At 40.0% G+C, this 19,098-nt stretch overlaps 2 protein-coding genes across 6 annotated transcripts in view; one reads left to right on the plus strand and one right to left on the minus strand.

Moving 5' to 3' along the window:
- LOC147022718 (calpain-9-like) overlaps positions 1-7,866 on the plus strand; it is a 151,090-nt gene extending 143,224 nt beyond the window's left edge. The window contains exons 16-20 of one of the 5 annotated variants that reach the window (XM_085887519.1): positions 3,634-3,702; positions 3,812-3,890; positions 4,090-4,206; positions 6,120-6,178; positions 7,096-7,866. In XM_085887519.1, the coding sequence (XP_085743645.1) occupies positions 3,634-3,702; positions 3,812-3,890; positions 4,090-4,206; positions 6,120-6,178; positions 7,096-7,122 (351 nt within the window). In that variant the 3' untranslated portion in view covers positions 7,123-7,866. Of the gene's footprint in view, positions 1-3,614; positions 3,703-3,811; positions 3,891-4,089; positions 4,207-6,119; positions 6,179-7,095 lie in introns of those variants that run through there. The other 4 variants (XM_085887518.1, XR_015059881.1, XM_085887520.1 and 1 more) reach the window with 4 other exon arrangements.
- Positions 7,867-12,303: 4,437 nt separating this feature from the next.
- Positions 12,304-13,824, minus strand: LOC147022719 (uncharacterized). Its single transcript, XM_085887107.1, has one exon. The coding sequence runs from the start codon at positions 13,781-13,783 to the stop codon at positions 12,626-12,628; it is 1,158 nt and encodes a 385-aa protein (XP_085743233.1). The 5' UTR covers positions 13,784-13,824; the 3' UTR covers positions 12,304-12,625.
- Positions 13,825-19,098: the final 5,274 nt, after the last annotated feature.

Consider the following 19,098-nt stretch of genomic DNA (forward strand, 5'->3'; position numbering starts at 1 on the left):
GAATTGAAACGCCGACTGCGAGCCAGACCTAATCGCCCAACATCAGCACCCGACCTCACGAATGCTCTTGTTGCTAAATGGAAGCAAATCCCTGCAGCAATGTTCCAACATCCAGTGGAAAGCCTTTGCGATTATAGCAGCAAAGGGGGGACCAACTCCATATTAATGCCCATGATTTTGGAATGAGATGTTGGACGAGCAGGAGTCCACATACTTTTGGCCATGTGGTGTGTGTATGTATGTTGGTTTATATATATATATATATATATATATATATATATATATATATATATATATATATATATATATATATATATATATATATATATATATCTTCTTCTCCTTTCGGCTGCTCCCGTTAGGGGTCGCCACAGCGGATCATCCGATCCGCATAGTGATTTGGCACATGTTTTACGCCGGATGCCCTTCCTGACACAACCCTGGTCGCCTCTTACGACACAGGGATATGGTACACCTATTTTAACCGGGGTATACACCGGCCCAGTACACTGGTACTCATTTCGCCGACCTCGGAAGGATGACAGGCTGAGTCAACCCCCTGGTGTATTAATTCAGTGGCCCAACGGGGCTTGAACTCAGGACCTTTTGGATCCCAAGCCGCTGCCCTAACCACTGCGCCAACACACCAGGCTTTATATATATATATATATATATATATATATATATATATATATATATATATATATATATATATATATATGTTGTTTTTCGTCTTTCGGCTGCTCCCTTTAGGGGTCGCCACAGCGGATCATCCGTTATGATCCACATACTGATTTGGCGTAGGTTTTATGCCGGATGTCCTTCCTGACGCAACCCTGGTCGCCTCTTACGACACAGGGATAAGGATTGGGTTTCGCCATGATTCCAGGCTGCTCTACACCCTCTCATAGCGCGGCCCACTGCAGAGCTCCCATCCTCAAGCGATCCTCCGAGTAGCCGGATTACAGGCGCACGCCATTACGCCCGGGATATATATATATATATATATATATATATATATATATATATATATATATATATATATATGTATATATATGTATATATATATATATGTGTGTATATATGTATATGTATATATATATGTATATATATATATGTATATATATATATATATATATATATATATATATATATATATATATATATATATATATATATATATATATATATATGTATATGTATATATATATATATGTATATGTATATATATATGTATATATATATATATGTATATATATATATATATATATATATATATATGTATATGTATATATGTATGTATATATATATATATATATATATATATATATATATATATATATATATATATATATATATATATATATATATATATATATATATATATATATATATATATATATATATATATATATACATACACACACATACATACATATATATTAGATGGAAAAGATAATTAAAACTTAGGTAACAATGTGAAAGGACAAAGTCATCGTGACTATTTACAGCATTTATGAGCCCTGCTGCAGCACGCCAAGTGTGAGACGCCCCCGTGTTTTGCTTTTTTTTTAAATTCGCTTCCGCTGTCTGTGATTATTTATTTCCCATTTGAGGTTGAGTGTGTCCATCCAGGCCATAACTTTTTTTTTTTTTACCAATTCGAGCTTTTCTCATCAAATCTTCAACAAACCTTTATGATGAGTTTGTGGAGAACACAAATTAATAAAATGTTCAATTGTTTCTTTAACTGTCGTTTTCATCAAATTTCATTCGAGTGCAAATCTGACACTGTGGGCTTTGAATTTTCAGATCATTTCTCGTTCATACTGTCACGTCCACCCTGTTAAGTTAATTACCCCGACCCTGAACCCAGTTGTCATGGATGGGGCGGTTAACACCGACTTGGACGGAACGCAGAACCATTCTACCTTGGAAGCGAACACGTAATCCTTGGAGATTATAGCACATGCGGGATGGAAGGTGGCAAAGGCACGTACCAGAGGCTTTCACCAGGACAGAGGCACGAGGGTTAATACTCACTTGAACCCACAACGAATAGATGGACACAAGCAACTTTAATAAATAAGGGTTTAATGGCATAAATCAAATATTTATAATGGAAATATATCAAAGCATGAGAATAAAAATATATCAACGCATGAGGTAATGAAACGTGAGGCAATTTTAAGCCGAAAGTTGAAACATCTCCACACACAGTTACAAAAACAGACAAGGAGAAAGGTAAAATAAAAGAAAATCCCTCCATTTACTCTGTAACTTAGCTGGGTGTCCAAAGATGATCTTTTATGAGCTTGCCAATCAAACCATGTCGTCCTGCATGGGAAACTGCACCCAAAAATGGTGCCAAGCCGCTCTCTGAGCAGGCAACGTATGTGAGGTATTCGTGTGGCGGTATTCAACGCCAAGGCTCATCAACTGCCGTGCAGCTTCTTCTCACGAACGAACCTTCCGACCCTGCCCCTCTCTTACAACAGATCCGCGCACCGCAAATGGGCGCTGCCTTTCTCCTTGATCATACAACGGGACAATTTCTGAGGCCCCGAGATAAGACCACAAGGTGCACTCTTCTTCTCTTCTCCTCTCCTCAGAAACGTACACGCTGAATGACCCAGCAACTGTCAATGGCTATCATCTTGCTCTAGCACATGGGAAAACTTACCCAGCATGAATATGAAAATTGCACTGCTATTTCGTTGTGCTGAGAAGAGAGCAAAAACGAGATCCTCTGTCTCAACCACGTTCCTCACACCAACTATCTGCTCTCCGATCATGTCCTCTTCCCTCACGTCACACCGACGAATCAAAAACCTCGAGGGCATGACTTGCCAGTACCAAGCCGGGAAGGCAGGGTTTCTTGCCTGCTCGGAAATCTTCGGGTCTGCTGTTGTTGTTGTTGTTGTTGTTGTTGTTGTTGTTGTTGAAAGCATGGTTCTTTTATTTCCGGTTTTGTCAATGCAAAAACATTGGAGAAGGTCACAGGGGGCATTCACATACTGGGAGAAATTAGCCTTAATCCCGACCTAATAAACACAGCACCACCCCCCATGTAGTGACATGTAACAGTCTTAAGCTGACAGTTTTCCTGACTTAAATTACATCGAGACGTCTTGTCCACAGACCATCCTACTTATACTCTGAAGTTCCTCCATATACCCCACAAACATAACAATACTTTGTGTCTTTTTCATTTAACCTATCCATAGTTATTTTCCCATCTGATTTGTTTAATCCATGGGATCTAATTGATATTCTCACAGTATTAATATTTTGCTTTTTGAAAGAATAAAAGAAAGACAATTCTGGATTTCTAAAAAAATCACATCTTCAAGCTACCTTGTGTTTGATTGGTTGCATATTATTAATCTTAAAGCCACCTTTGTATATGATCGATTGTGTGATTAATCAACAAGTGACAAATATGTTTTTAAAAGAGCATTTAAATAAAACAAGGGGGATCCATATGAAAAAGTAACTCGATGCAGGTTTGCATTAAATATTTCATCCCTAAATCGATGGTGTAGAAGGTGGGAGAGTGGGGTTAAAATTCATGAGATGTCAAAGTGGAACACCTAAACTCCTGCCTTCCTTAGCCTCAGCTCCTGAGCACAGGCCGATTGCAGCGGTCAGCTCAGCCTCCAAGAGTTTAAGATACTGTGGGATAAGGTTAAAAACTGGCAGGTAAATCAGATTTGCTTCACCATGACAAACACACAACATACTTTGTTTATTCACTGTACCCGGTGCTGTGTGGTTCAGTGAACTGGTATCACCATTCGTTGATTCACAGATCATCTTCAGAAGGCATGACGCAGACCATTCGGGCACCATGTCTTCATATGAGATGCGCACAGCCCTAAATGCTGCTGGTATGAGAACCCAAATAACCGTACACCACTCTTTGAGTGCCCCCTTTTGTACTACATTCTCCAATATGATGCTACCTACTTACCTAATGACCCACACATGCACATGATCATTTTTACAAAACATATAATACACATGTTAGAATTGATTCACAATCAAGATCGATATGTACATAAAGTTGAAACTCTCCTTCTCTCTCAGGATATCACCTAAACAACCACCTCTACCAGCTGATCACCATGCGGTATGCTGACGATACGATGACTATCAAATTCAACGATTACATCACTTGTATGGTGCGCCTGGAGGCCATGTTCAGTAAGTGGAGCACTAATTGTGACTGTATGACATTCGAGGAAGGAACTGATGCTATTCGAAAACAGCACACCTTGCAGAGACATAATAACTAACCAACCAATCTTGAATTATATCACCTCAAAACCTTCCCAACTCCCCCTCCTTTCAAAGCGTCCAATCACCTCCCCCCCCCCCCCGAAACCCATACCCATGCCCCCACATCAAACTTTTGAAATCTATTACACTAGACGGTTCATCCTTCAGGATGATCTGTACCTTCACAGCCATTTCCAAATAATGATGATCACGAGTCAAACCTTTGCATTGCGAGGGGATATCTTATCAGTGGTGACAGTAGTTCCATCAGAATCATAAAATTGAAGGAATAAATTATGGTGTTGTGTGCAATTAAATCTTTATTTTAATTCTATTCATTGGTATTCATCAAGTTTCTTCAACTTTTTTGCATACAAAGTCAGGGCTTCCCGAAGAGCTAGAATATCGTACTGATCAGGATATAACATAACAAAAAGAACAGCAGAAAGAGAGGGGGAAACACCAACAGCAGGGCCGAGGGACAAAATCTATGGAGACAGTCAAACAAGGTATGCGGGTAAGAATGAGGGGTAGGGAAGGATGCAGTGGGTGGACAATATGGATATAGAAGCAAACTCTCAGGAAGGAAAAACTGGAAATTTGGAGGGAAGTGGAGGTGAGGGAGGGAGGGGGTTAACAGGGGTATAAAAGGTCATGATTTTGGATCTAATTTGGTGGTGAACAGCTGTGTTGAAGACATGGAGGGAAGAGAAGAGTGAGATTGAAGAAAAATAGAGAGGAACAAATGTGTGGAGGTGAACAGTGATTCTGGATTTTGGGAGTCTCACCAGAAGAGGTTTGATGGTGGACCATGTGCGCCCTACAGAAACCTGGGGGTGGACAAAGTGCGGAGAGAGCAGAGGGTGCAAGGCCAGAAAAGAGGCGGGCGAAGACTGAGAGACCACCTGCCTGTCTGTGATGGCGAAATGACAGACCCATCGACTCAGCTTCATAGCAGGATATTCTAATGATGTTGAAGGCTTCGGTTTCCATGGCATAAAGCTAAGCAAGATTTATGGCAGGATGCCAACCCAAAGCGAAGAGCAGTACTCCATCAAGTTGCAGATGAAGTCCTTGTCGGTGGATAGGAGTTCAGGTGTGTGAAGGAAGCACTTTGCACGGTGGAGGATGTCCCGTCAGTAGCTGTAAACTTCACACTATTTGGTATACCAAAATAATCTGTGCAGTTTTTCCACCATTGGCAGTTTACATTAAAATTCTAAGTCAATGTGCAGGTGTATAGTCTGAAAGAGCAAAATCTACCTGGCAGGATGAGACATTAATGATAATCCGATGTCAGAGTTTGATGTGATGGGCATGGATGGACACTGAGTCAATAGTTGTAAGGGGGTGGGTGAGTTGGTGAGGGAAGGTGGGTGAGATTTCACATGCACATTAGTTAGATTGGGGCTTCATATTCGGCCCACAGGTGTGCATCATCCTTTTTGGGGTGCGGTTTTTGCCCCTGATGCAGTACACCTGATGCAGTGCCCAATGCCTCTGTGGGTCATGTCAAGGATTTATATAATTTTTTTCAACGTTCTGGGGCTACCTCACTTATTCTTTGTTGAAAGACACCTTGGCGTGATAGTGGAAGTGTTTAAGAAGTTGAAGGTATTCATAAAAGGTAGTAGTTCATCCTTGGAATTAATGTACTTTGCTTAGCAAACTATAATGATGTCCTCTGGGTGGTCAAATTGATAGCTCGTTTTACATTAAATCATGTGATTTTCATTCACACTATAAAATATATTGTGATACCAATTTTATGGTAATAGGACATACTTGTGAATATAAATATATACATATATTTATATCATCAACCACTTGTTCGACAGGAATTTTTCACAGTCTGGACAAAAATAAAAGGGGTTTCATTTCCCTGCGCCTGCCAACGGTAAGAATTATGGAAGGACGAACTGGGCTTGATGTGGTGCATTCTTGCAATGCCAAACACTATTTTCACTCTGCATGGCATATGAAAGGAGAAATGTTGACTTTCTAAAGTCGTATTGCATTATTCTACAGTTTCTGTGCTCTTCAGTGCTCCTTTGTCCCATTGGTCTACCAGCTTCTTAATGCCTCCTGAAGTGTTATCAATGCAGTGCACCTTTCTGCGAAAGGTGGCGGTTCATCCTAAGAATTATTTTTTCAGCTCGAGCAATGAAAAATGTTTCCCTTCATTCATGCTTTTTAATTAGCAGTCATAGCAAATGGGTGGAATTCACTTTGACTTGGATACAGTGAACGAGGGACAGATTGTAGTTGGAAAATCCAAAACAAAAACTAATCTGAGAAAAACAGGGTGGACTATAATGGTACTTGGTAGAGCACATACCTCCACCTGGCTGAAGAGTTAAAATTTTCTATCTCACTGATAATCCCACCTGCATCCAGACCTTAACCCACATCTAATCTGCTTGTTCTTGTCAGTTAGCCAATTCATCCACCTACTTTTGTCCGAATCCATCCATAACTTTGAGATATCGTGCTTTACTGGATATAGTTTTTGGCTCTATCCATCTCTCAATGGTGAAAAATCATTAAAAAAAATTATACTATCCAGATCCAGATCTTCAGCAAAATCTTATCAATTTGTCCATGTCACACACCCATGCTGTCCACTGTTTTTGTCTGAATCCGTCCATAACTTTTTGAGATATTCTGCTCACAGACAAACAAACAGGGGTGAAAACATTACCTCCGTTCACCTTTGGTGGCGTCGGTAATAACGGTGCATGTGACTTCATCAAATCATCCCATTTCCTGAATACTCACCATGACTGATGTTCTACCTGAATGCTGTGTTTTCAGTGGCTAAGACTCACCATGTACGCATAAGCAGTGCAGGACGTGACTCCATCCTCCGGCATGGTGCATAATCCGGTGTCCATGGCTGCACCGGTGGTTTGAAACTCCCGCATGCACCGCCTGCATGGCTCCCAACAGCACGTGTGTAATTCTAACCTTTTGAGACTTATGACTGTTGCCTTTATTTGTAATTTAATTTTAAATCTTAACACAGACCTTAAATTTTCTCAGCGCGGGCATGTCAGTGTCTTTTTAAAAAGCCAATAATCTCCTGCTTTAGCAGCATGAAGGTTTTAAATTCACCTTGTAAACAGAATTGTGGAATAAACCACGTTTTGTACTGCTGATATATGTTGTATTTCAATGATAATTCCTGGACTAATTATTTTTTACACGAATTCACCACACTGCTTACCGCTTCACCATCCTGTACTGCTCAGCAACACTTCCGACATTCGCCAGCAATTCTTGCCAACTTGCCCAAAGATTATATGACCAACACACGGCTCTACACAACCGAGGGAACCCAGAAAGGAGGGGAAAGCTCTGTGCTGCTCCCTGGAGGTACGTGAGTGGGGAAATATTTACACAACCGCTCACATCCATTGACATCAGATCGTGCCTGTTGTAATTCCAGAAATATCACACCAACAATGACGATATCCTGGCATTGTCCTGTGACTCCTAGAAATTCTGTGCATTAGAACGTCACCGGCAATGAGTTACAAATGGATACAAAATGGTGGCTGCATGTCAGAGCTGGAATATGGGGCTGAGGAAGTTTGTCCATCATTAAAGAAATGTCTCCTCATGCTAAGTTTGCCCTTTCCTGTTTCGTTCTGTATCGGTAGATGGCGCTTAATACTATTCGGTGGTTGGCTGTGATTTTTTTCTTGAACAAAGGAATAATCCCAACCACCTTTACTGAATGTCATATTATTATGGGTTGGGTTAGAGATAGAGTAAAACAAGATGGTGGTAAACCTTCAATTTGAAGCCCTGAAGGGGAGAGTGGGGCATATTGCTGGAAGAACAGGTGTGTCTTGAGGATCTGGGGAGGGAGCGGATTTGGAGGAGAGGCGGTTTTTAAAAAAAGAAAAAATAAACCAATGTCACCCGCAGGGTGACCCGTATCTTGCCAAAAGATATATATATATATATATATATATATATATATATATATATATATATATATATATATATATATATACATGTATATATATATATATATATACATACATGTATATATATATATATATATATATACATACATGTATATATATATATATATATATACATACATGTATATATATATATATATATATACATACATGTATATATATATATATATATATATATATATATATATATATATATATATATACATACATGTATATATATATATATATACATACATGTATATATATATATATACATACATGTATATATATATATATACATACATGTATATATATATATATACATACATGTATATATATATATACATACATGTATATATATATATATACACACACAGGGCGTAGTGGCGTACGCCTGTAATCCGGCTACTCGGAGGCTTGGGTTGGAGGATCGCTTGAGGACGGGAGCGCTGCGCTGGGCCGTGCTATGAGAGGGTGGAGGGCAGCCTGGAATTATGGCGAAACCCAATCCTTATCCCTGTGTCGTAAGAGGCGACTAGGGTGGTGTCAGGAAGGGAATCCGGCGTAAAACCTGTGCCAAATCAGTGTGCGGATCATAACGGATGATCCGCTGTGGCGACCCCTAACGGGAGCAGCCGAAAGAAGAACAAAAACATATATATATATATATATATATATATATATATATATATATATATATATATATATATATATATATACAGTAGGGAGAACAAGTATTTGATACACTGCCGATTTTGCAGGTTTTCCCACTTTCAAAGCACGTAGAGGTGTGTAATTTTTATCATAGGTACACTTCAACTGTGAAAGACGGAATCTAAAACAAAAATCCTGAAAATCACATTGTATGATTTTTTAAATAATTAATTTGCATTTTATTGCATGAAATAAGTATTTGATCACCTACCAACCAGTAAGAATTACGACTCTCACAGACCTGTTAGTTTTGTCTTGAAGAAGCCCTCCCATTCTCCATTCATTACCTGTATTAACTGCACCTGTTTAAACTCGTTATCTGCATAAATGACAGCTGTCCACACTCAATCAATCAGACTCCAACCTCTCCACAATGGGCAAGACCAGAGAGCTGTCTAAGGACATCAGGGACAAAAGTGTAGACTTGCACAAGGCTGGGATGGGCTACAGGACAATAGGCAAGCAGCTTTGTGAAAAGGCAACAACTGTTGGCGCAATTATTAGAAAATGGAAGAAGTTCAAGATAACAGCCAATCTTCCTCAGTCTGGGGCTCCATGCAAGATCTCACCTCGTGGAGCCTCAATGATCATGAGAAAGGTGAGGGATCAGCCCAGAACTACACGGCAGGACCTGGTCAATGACCTGAAGAGAGCTGGGACCACAGTATCAAAGAAATCCATAAGTAACACACTACGCCATCATGGATTAAAATCCTGCAGCGCACGCAAGGTCCCTCTGCTCAAGCCAGCGCATGTCCAGGCCCGTCTGAAGTTTGCCAATGACCATCTGCATGATCCAGAGGAGGAATGGGAGAAGGTCATGTGGTCTGATGAGACCAAAATAGAGCTTTTTGGTTTAAACTCCACTCACCGTGTTTGGAGGACGAAGAAGGATGAGTACAACCCAAAACACCATCCCAACCGTGAAGCTTGGAGGTGGAAACATCATTCTTTGGGGATGCTTTTCTGCAAAGGGGGCAGGATGACTGCACCGTATTGAGGGGAGGATGGATGGGGCCGTGTATCGCGAGATCTTGGCCAACAACCTCCTTGGTTGTTGGGCGTGGCTGGGTCTTCCAACATGACAACAACCGGAAACACACAGCCAGGGCAACGAAGGAGTAGCTCCGTAAGAAGCATCTCAAGGTCCGAGAGTGGCCGAGCCAGTCTCCAGACCTGAACCCAATAGAAAATCTTTGGAGGGAGCTGAAAGTCTGTGTTGCCCAGCGACAGCCCCGAAACCTGAAGGATCTGGAGAAGATTTGTATGGAGGCGTGGGCCAAAATCCCTGCTGCAGTCTGTGCAAACCTGGTTAAGAACTATAGGAAACGTCTGATCTCTGTAATTGCAAACAAAGGTTTCTGTACCAAATATTAAGTTCTGTTTTTCTGATGTATCAAATACCTATTTCATGCAATAAAATGCAAATTAATTATTTTAAAATCATGCAATGTGATTTTCAGGATTTTTGTTTTAGATTCCGTCTTTCACAGTTGAAGTGTACCAATGATAAAAATTACAGACCTCTTCGTGCTTTGTAAGTGGGAAAACCTGCAAAATCGGCAGTGTATCAAATACTTGTTCTCCCCACTGTGTATATATATATATATATATATATATATATATATATATATATATATATATATATATATATATATATATATATATATATATATATATATATATATATATATATGTTATGATCTTTTGGATTTGACACCTGGGTCATTCCCCAGCGGTTGGTATTGCCCATGCCCCATGCCCCAGAGGGTCACTGTCATGAAAACAGTATTTGATATTGGGTCAATCCTGATAGAACTTTATGCCATTTATCAACTTTGATATCATCATAAACATCATCATCATCATCATCATCATCATCGTCATCATCATCATCAAAGATATTGATCTTTCTCCGACCATTGGCCGCATGATGATCATTTTCATGGAGAGGTTCTACAAGGTGCATTTACACAGCATTGTGCCTATTTTCAAATCTGCACTTATGCAGTATTTTTCTTCTTTAAAAAGACTAAAATCGACTTTTAAAATTTACTCTTGAGACTCGTACAAGCTGGGAGTCCTCACGGCTCAAGGCTTGCTCTTCCAGGGCACATGTCCGCACCGTGTCCGCAAACATCGAGCAGTCCCTGCGAAAGCTTGGGGTGAGTACAAAGCATGGAGTGAACACTGCTGCCATACATCTGCCCAGACCTTGCAAGTGAGCCACAGGAATGGACCTGGAGATGCAGAGCAGCAGGAGCTGCTGGCTCAGGACCCAGGACCATGCGTTCCCACAAAACACAAGACCGAGCACGTCCCGCTCCGGTGCTCGAAGAACTTCATTCGTCCTGATAGCGAGCTCACTCCGAGTGCTTCTTGAGCTTCACCCGCTTGGCTACTCTTCCTTTTTGGGCCTCAGTTATTGTCCCAGCATCCTTCTTCCGCGACCACACTCGATTCTGCCATTCTTGCAGGTCGGCACGGTTTAGTGTGTGATCCACCAACATTGGAGGTCTCTGTTCTAATATTACCAACATTTCCATTCAGGACATTTTTTGCAGCTGATTATTACTAATATTTCCATTTACATTACTTGCAACTCCAGTGCTTTAGGTGGGAGCTGGGAGGATTTGCAATGGCGCACCAAAAACTTTGCTCTCGTTTATAGTTTGCTTTGGGTTTGCACTTGGTGTATGTTTAGATATAACAATGGGGTATATCCAACTCATAAATGTTTATTATATTAACTTGGGAATAAAAATCCAGTAAATAAGAAACATTATTTTGAACACAAAAATATACTGCAAACCTTTATTGATTTTTACACCAACAAGCTTTGAAAGTTCCTCCAATATCATGTCCATAAGTTATTTAAACCACTTTATCATTGTCTTTGAAGTGGTGTAAGTTTAAGATTGAATAATTCTTCTTTCTTTCCTAGATTTAGCAGTTATTCCCCTCTTTCTACAGATTTGTAGGCATGACTTCGGTCATGGAGGCATGTGTAGGCATGACCATGTGTCGGCACGACCTTGGCCAAGGGACTGTGATTTGCAAATTGCCTGTGCCAGTTTGTGTACCCTTCAGGTAATTTTCAGGTTCAGCTTAGCGAACATCCAAAGATCATGGAATTAGCCTATTGCTTTAACTTTTTACTCTTCTTCTTCTTCTTCTTCTTATTCTTCTTCTTCTTCTTCTTCTTCTTCTTCTTCTTCTTCTTCTTCATCTTCTTCATCTTCTTCATCTTCTTCATCTTCTTCATCTTCTTCATCTTCTTCATCTTCTTCATCTTCTTCATCTTCTTCATCTTCTTCATCTTCTTCATCTTCTTCTTCATCTTCATCATCACAGACGATCATGTAATAAAGAGCATTTCATATCTCCAAGGTAGCCAAAGAAAGCAGTGATGAAAAAAAATTCCATTTATATGTAACAATAAAAATAATATAGGTTTGAAAAACATGATTAGTGGGAAACACCATTATATCATTCGAAGGGTTAATTCGTACAGTTACAGAAATGTAATCACAACAACAGCAGTCCATCACCTGTGAAAACGTTTGAAAAATCTGTGACATTCTGGCAATTACAAACAGACTCCCAATGATGTACGGTGGTCAAGATGACACTTAAACAATGGAATGGACGTGTAAAGTTCAGCTTTTGTTCATGCACTTCTCCATGTCTTTGGCAAGTCCCCGTGCTTTCGAAGAGTTGTAGACCTTCCTCTTCTTTTTCCTGATCTTCGTGCAAATGTCAACATGTTTGATCAGACGTTCCTTCATGAAAGTTCGTCCACAGCAAGAGCAGGACTCGAGCATCACAGGTGGTTCAGTAATTGAAGTTCTGAACGGCCGTGCAAGTTCAACTTTTGTTTTTCCTTCTGCAGATGTTTCTTGCAAACATTTTTGGTGCTTGAGTATTTCCATCTGACATGCTTCCCTCTCAAGGTCTTCCAATTCCTGAATCAGTCGTTGCCGATTCTGTTGTGCGATCTGTTTATCCCTTTGCATTACCAGTAACTCATTATGCAATGCTTTGAGTTTCTGTAAAACCTCAAACTCTCTCTTCTGGGTTTCCTGCTCCATGTGTTTTGTTGGCTCGATGCCACGTCCATCGTGCGAACGACCTCGAAGCTTGCTGAAAGGTGGTTGTGGCTGTGTTTGGAACTGTGCATCTCCTCTAGCTGGAGGGTCTTTTTTTTTCTTGCGTCTGAAAGTCTTTCTTTGATTACAATGTGGACTTTGTATTGTCGGTCTTATTTTACCCTTTTGATATTCCTCCCACAAAGCGTGCTGTGTTGAAATTTCATTGGCACTTCTGTCAGTAGCAACATTGTTATGGAGAACGATATCATTGCCCATATCCACAGATCCCTTGATGATGGGCTGTAATGGCTTGGTAACATCCACTCCAGTTATTTGCCTCTGCCACCCAAACCTTTGTCGTTCACTGCATTGTACATCAGAAACTAAACCAATGCTATCCTGATAGGCCTCTGAGCGGGAGATGGCACCGACAAAGTGGATGCTTTTAAAGTGATCTTGAAACCCGCTTGGGGTACTGCTGGTCCGACGAAAGCTTCCTCTTGCTTCATGAGGACGGCCACGCTTCATCATCTGCAACAGAACCCTGCGGTCCCGTTCTCGCTGCTCATGGCAGACATGCTGTATCTGCTCAAGTCGTGATAGACCCTGAGCAGTGGGTTTAGCCTGTGAGTCGGCTGGTCCATATTGAGCTTCTGTGAGCCTCAGTGTTTCCTTGCCATTGTATGTGGAAGCAAATTGAGGCCTGATTTTGGATTTGGAACTCATGGTTTTTCTGAGGCAAGAACAACAGAACCTGAAAAGCAAAAACATTCTATGATTGTCGATAATACAGTCGGTGTAATGCCACCAGTTCTGAAGGATGTGGTGTGCTCCCTGATGCAGGGCTCCCTGCAGGCACTACACTATAGAAGGATAGTTTCTCGTTGAATTTGACCTGATAAACCCAGAAGCAGACCACTCGGCAGTGAGGATGCGACCAAATAAGCTATTTTATGTCATTCATTTATTTTACAAACGTATACAAGTATGCTTCTTTTGATGCTTACTGTGATTGAGCTGGCCATAATAACTGTAAACTTAAACCAGAATTGATGAGACGTCAAAATAAAGTAACTGGAAGTTGTAGCTGCAGAACATGAATTCACTGAAAATATCAAAATTGTATAAAATTAAGCAGATTTCACAAATACCTTTGCAAATACATCGACGTGGGTCTCACATCATTGAGGTCATGTGGGAAATGAAAAGTGCCATCATAATTTTTTTTCTCCACTTAAAACTAACTGTCAAAGTTAAACTTAATACTTATAAGGTATCTATTCCTTATTTGTGGAAATCAGAGGGTTCATACGTTTGTGTGATCACATCCAAGGTTCAATTCCCAATTGGAAACTACAATTATAATGAGAAACTATTCAGGAACATATTCTAAAGTTGCCTCTTCTTGGTCATGATCGGACATAAATGATCATGTGACTGTCTTCGGTCTATTACCCTTGAGTATTCAATCTAATATGTGCCATAACTATAATGAATGGACTTTGATCTGCATCAGCTTCTCATTTTGACATTCTCAATGGGAGTTATATTGTTTTACAGTTGTTCATAGGCTGTGAACATTTCAAAACAGTTACAACTAGGGAGTTGATAGAACACGATGCCCTGCACCGTTTTCAATACGTATACACTTCAACTGATATTAAAACAATGATTTTAAAGATCGTTAAAAAAATTCCTGAAGTTTAATGCTATTGAAAATGTCTTATACACCACCTTATTTAACATGTACCCAAGTACTGCAAAACTATGTTCTTAGAAGTGCCAAGAAAGCGATTTGTGTTGCACAGTGTTCAAGTATTCAATTAAATTTAAATAAAATCAAGATTGTAAAGGTCGAAGAAAATAATTGATTCTGAAATTTACCGCCGTTGTGATGCAATGCCTGTTACACCACCCTATGTAACACCTTACATTAGTTATTCGTGCCTGTTGTTTGTGTCCTTTATGAAGTACTTAAAAACAGGAATGATTTTCTATGTTGTTTGATTGTCAGGGAAACAGTGTAAAAATTTTTATCTCACTCCTTTCTGTGCACGTGCAATCGGGATGAATTCCAGAGACAAAAAACAAACAAACAAACTAGAACGGGCACCCGGTAGAGCGCATACCTTCGCCGCCGCAACTTTTTTCCGGGCACATTTGAAAAACGTCATTTTAAAACGTCCATGACGTCACAACCGTCAGTCCGATTGACGTCAGATTTGGTGTGTAACCTCCTTGAAGGCAGTCCAACTAAATGGAATGATAAACACTGAAAAATAAAAAAGTTGAAAAATGACGTCATCTTTTGACGTCATTTTGACGCACTTCCGGGGATGTCACGTCCAATCGGGGACTACCATTCTGAAAGCTCGTTATTCACTGAACGTTTAACGTTGCTTTCATGTCAATAGCTCTATTAGATCTGAAGCTATGCCTACAAGTATATTTTGACCTTGAGTGTGACCTTGACCTTGACTACAGAGTTAATTGGCAAAACCTGTACATCAATAAACAGATATTTTGGTACTGATCCTAATGGCTGGATTTGGGAGACTTTGCTTTATAAATTATATAGATATTTCAATGTAAAATATCAGGACATTTTAGCCACAATTGAAAAACGTCATGTTCAAACGTCATGTTCAAACGTCAATGACGTCATTGTACTGTACTGAAATGGGAGATGCTTAGCAGGCAGACACGAGCGGAAGGACAGTCGAGCCGGGCTGTGTTGTACAAGTACGAGCGCGGGCGTACTCTGCCCGGCAGCTCTCCTTTATTCGTATGCACACGCACGAGCCGGACGACTCCAGCATACTACGACGCCTCAGGCGGCGCGCACACCTCATATCCCTTGCCGACCCCCACGGCCACTCCTCCCATCATCACGCCCATCATGCATCAGCATCATGCCCCTCCCCGTGGGCATGACTACACCACAGTCATAACGGTCAGTCCGATCGAAGTCAAATTTGGTGTGTGACGTCGTTAAGGTAAGTACTACAAAACGGTATGATCAAAACTGATGAAATCGAAAATTGAAAATTTACGTCATCTTGTGACGTCATTTAGACGCACTTCCGATGACGTTACGTCAAATCCGACACTACATATCCGAAAGGTATCTCGTCATGGAACAATATGGCCGTGGTTGCATGTCGATAGCTGTATTATGAAGGAAGTTATGCTCAAAAGAGTGTTTTTGACCTTTTCATGACCTTGACCTTTGACCCGATCGCTCCCAAATTCTAATCAAATCGTCCTTGGATACTCACGAATCATCCCACCAAATTTCATGCAATTCGGTTTAATACTTTCTGAGTTATGCGAATAACAAACAAACATACATATTCACAAATAAATAAATACACAGCGACCAAAACATAACCTTTCGCAGAATGCGAAAGTAACTAGAGAGTTCCTAGAACATGATGCCCCCCACGGTGTCACTTAAATTTTACTTCAATTTTAATAGAAAAATGATTATAATGATCATTTTTAAAAATCCAAGTTTCGTGATATTGAAGTTGGCCAGAAACAGTCCTGAACAGCACCCTTATACACCACCCCATTGAACATGTATTTGCCCATGTTGGACTTTGTCTGAAATGGGGGCTCAAAGGATTTGGTCTCGATTTTCGCGTCCATGCATGCGTACCTGCGTCCGTAACCATATCTCAGACATGTATGGACCGAATTTATTCGTACTTGACACAAAGACAACACATGATGGTATACATATGCACATCTTTTCTTTATTTTTTGACATGGTCAACTGGTGGTCATTTTAGTTGTTAAAAAAACCCCCAGTGTCGAACACTTCCTCGATCATGCATTCACCGATCTGTTCAAACTTAGCACAAGTACAGTACACAATGGCATACACTTGCGCCTCACTTTACTTTGCGATATGATCAAAGATGGCCGACTGGTAGACTGGCGGCCATTTTGGTTGTAAAAAAACCCGATGTTGAACACGTCCTCAACCATTTCTTGTACATGCGTTTACTGATCTTGTTCAAACTTGGCACAAAGATAACGAATGATGGCTTGCATATGCCCGTCATCTTTTTTTTTGAGATCAGATCCAAGATAGCCGACTGGAGGCCATTTTGTTTGTAAAAAAAAAAACTGATGTCGAACACGTCCTCAACCATTTCTCGGACATGCATTTACCGATATTGCTCAATCTTGACAAACAGATAAATAATGATGGCTTACATGTGCACGTCTTTTCTTTTTTATATCGGATCCAAGATGACCGACTGGTGGCCATTCAGTTACTTTAATGTGTCTCTAACTATTTCTCAGACATGCATGGTCCGATTTTGTTCAAACTTGGCACAAGCACAGTACATGATGGCGTACACATGCCCCTCACTTTATTTTCCGATCTGAGTAAAGATGGCCGACTGGTAGACTGGTGTCCATTTTAGTTGTACATAAATATTGGCTTGCCCTTTAACTCCATACAGCAAAATTACGAAAACAGGGGCTACGACATTTTATTTCATTCATATTTGTTTAAATTAAAGTATTGCAAAACTGGAGGTTCTTCGAAGTATTATGACAGGTGATTTGTGTACTACAGTATTCAAGTGTAAAATTTAATATAAATAAAATAAAGATTGGAAGTCATAGAAATAAATTAACTTACCACCATTTTCTGCAATGTCTATTACCTAACCTTATCTACCACATTATATGCTATCTGTGCTTGTTGTATGTGTCCATTATGATGTGCTTATAAACAGTAAGGTTCCTGTTGAAAATATAACATTCAATATAAATGAAATTGTTCCTCGATCATTGACTGACGTTTGTGGATGGACATACACAAACCAATTGTTTAACCCTGTTTTTTCGCTTCGCGTGTGTGGGCTAATGACAGCAGCTTTAAGGGAACTCAGTAAACATGCAGTTACTTAAAAACCCAAACATTCCTCAATTTAACAATAATTCCAAGGTGTTAATATTCCTAAGAAATGACTTTTAAAGACGGACTTACCCTCCTCCTGTAAGAGAGAATGAATTCTAGGTTCACTTGCTGGTGTCGTATTAACATACACACCCAGGGGTGGGGTATAAGACGACATGTAAACACTTTCGCACAAGATATCCTGGAGCACCTGATGATGCTCTATTCATGAACGGAATGTTGTTGCAGTTTTGGAAATTATATATTGCGAGGTTGTTATTTTGTCACTTTGGTAAAGCTCCCAATGAATAATAAACTACACTGGAAAGGGAGCATGCAAGCCATCATTGTTTTCTTTAACCTAATAACAGGGTTTGATACAACAAATGCATTGATGCATATTTATCAATTGGTTAACTACCTTCTCGTGGGGTTGGCCATAGAGCATTTTTGGCCCAAGTTTTTCATGAACTGACTGCACAGGCCTGACGTTTAAATGAAGGTGATGGGAATTTTAGAACTGGCAGTAATTCGCCGAATCTTTGCGAAGGACACCCTGAGATCTTTAACGTCCACCAATGAATGCGAGTGGAAGGGATATCCATGAGTTTACCGTCCACACCTTACACGACATGAGGTTGCGATGTTGGGTGCAACTTGCTCCACCTTACACTACATACATGACGTGCAGGATTAGGATATTATGAAACGTCTTAGCACTTCTACAGAAGGACATTTGTAGGCAATGGACAAATAATTACAGGATATTGGATTTGAACTTGGGATCCCAATATCACATGCTCAAATGTAAATACCAAACGATATAATTGGATATGCGAGACTAGCGGTAGAAGTGAGAGGGCATGGATCTTGTTTCCTGTGAGACACAATGGTGCTCGTCATGTTACCGTGAATATACCAGTCTTCTAACAACAGACAAACATTACAATTGTAACCAGACATTCAATTAATTGTTTAATAAGTTTTGCAAAGAGGTTGTTGAAGATAACTGATAACAGGAGGAATCAGCCAGGATGTCAGTATTTCTTACAGATAGATACCACGAGTCATGGAACTGATGAGGACGAATAACCTGTACACAGTACCTTCACATACTTCT

Source organism: Eptatretus burgeri, chromosome 7 (assembly GCF_056783735.1).
Source record: "Eptatretus burgeri isolate ZD-2024b chromosome 7, Ebu_testis_v1, whole genome shotgun sequence".
Taxonomy (NCBI): domain Eukaryota; kingdom Metazoa; phylum Chordata; class Myxini; order Myxiniformes; family Myxinidae; genus Eptatretus; species Eptatretus burgeri.

Bases quoted from the DNA above. Each gene is read 5' to 3' on its own strand.
- LOC147022719 (XM_085887107.1), bottom strand. From the start codon at position 13,783: ATGAGTTCCAAATCCAAAATCAGGCCTCAATTTGCTTCCACATACAAT.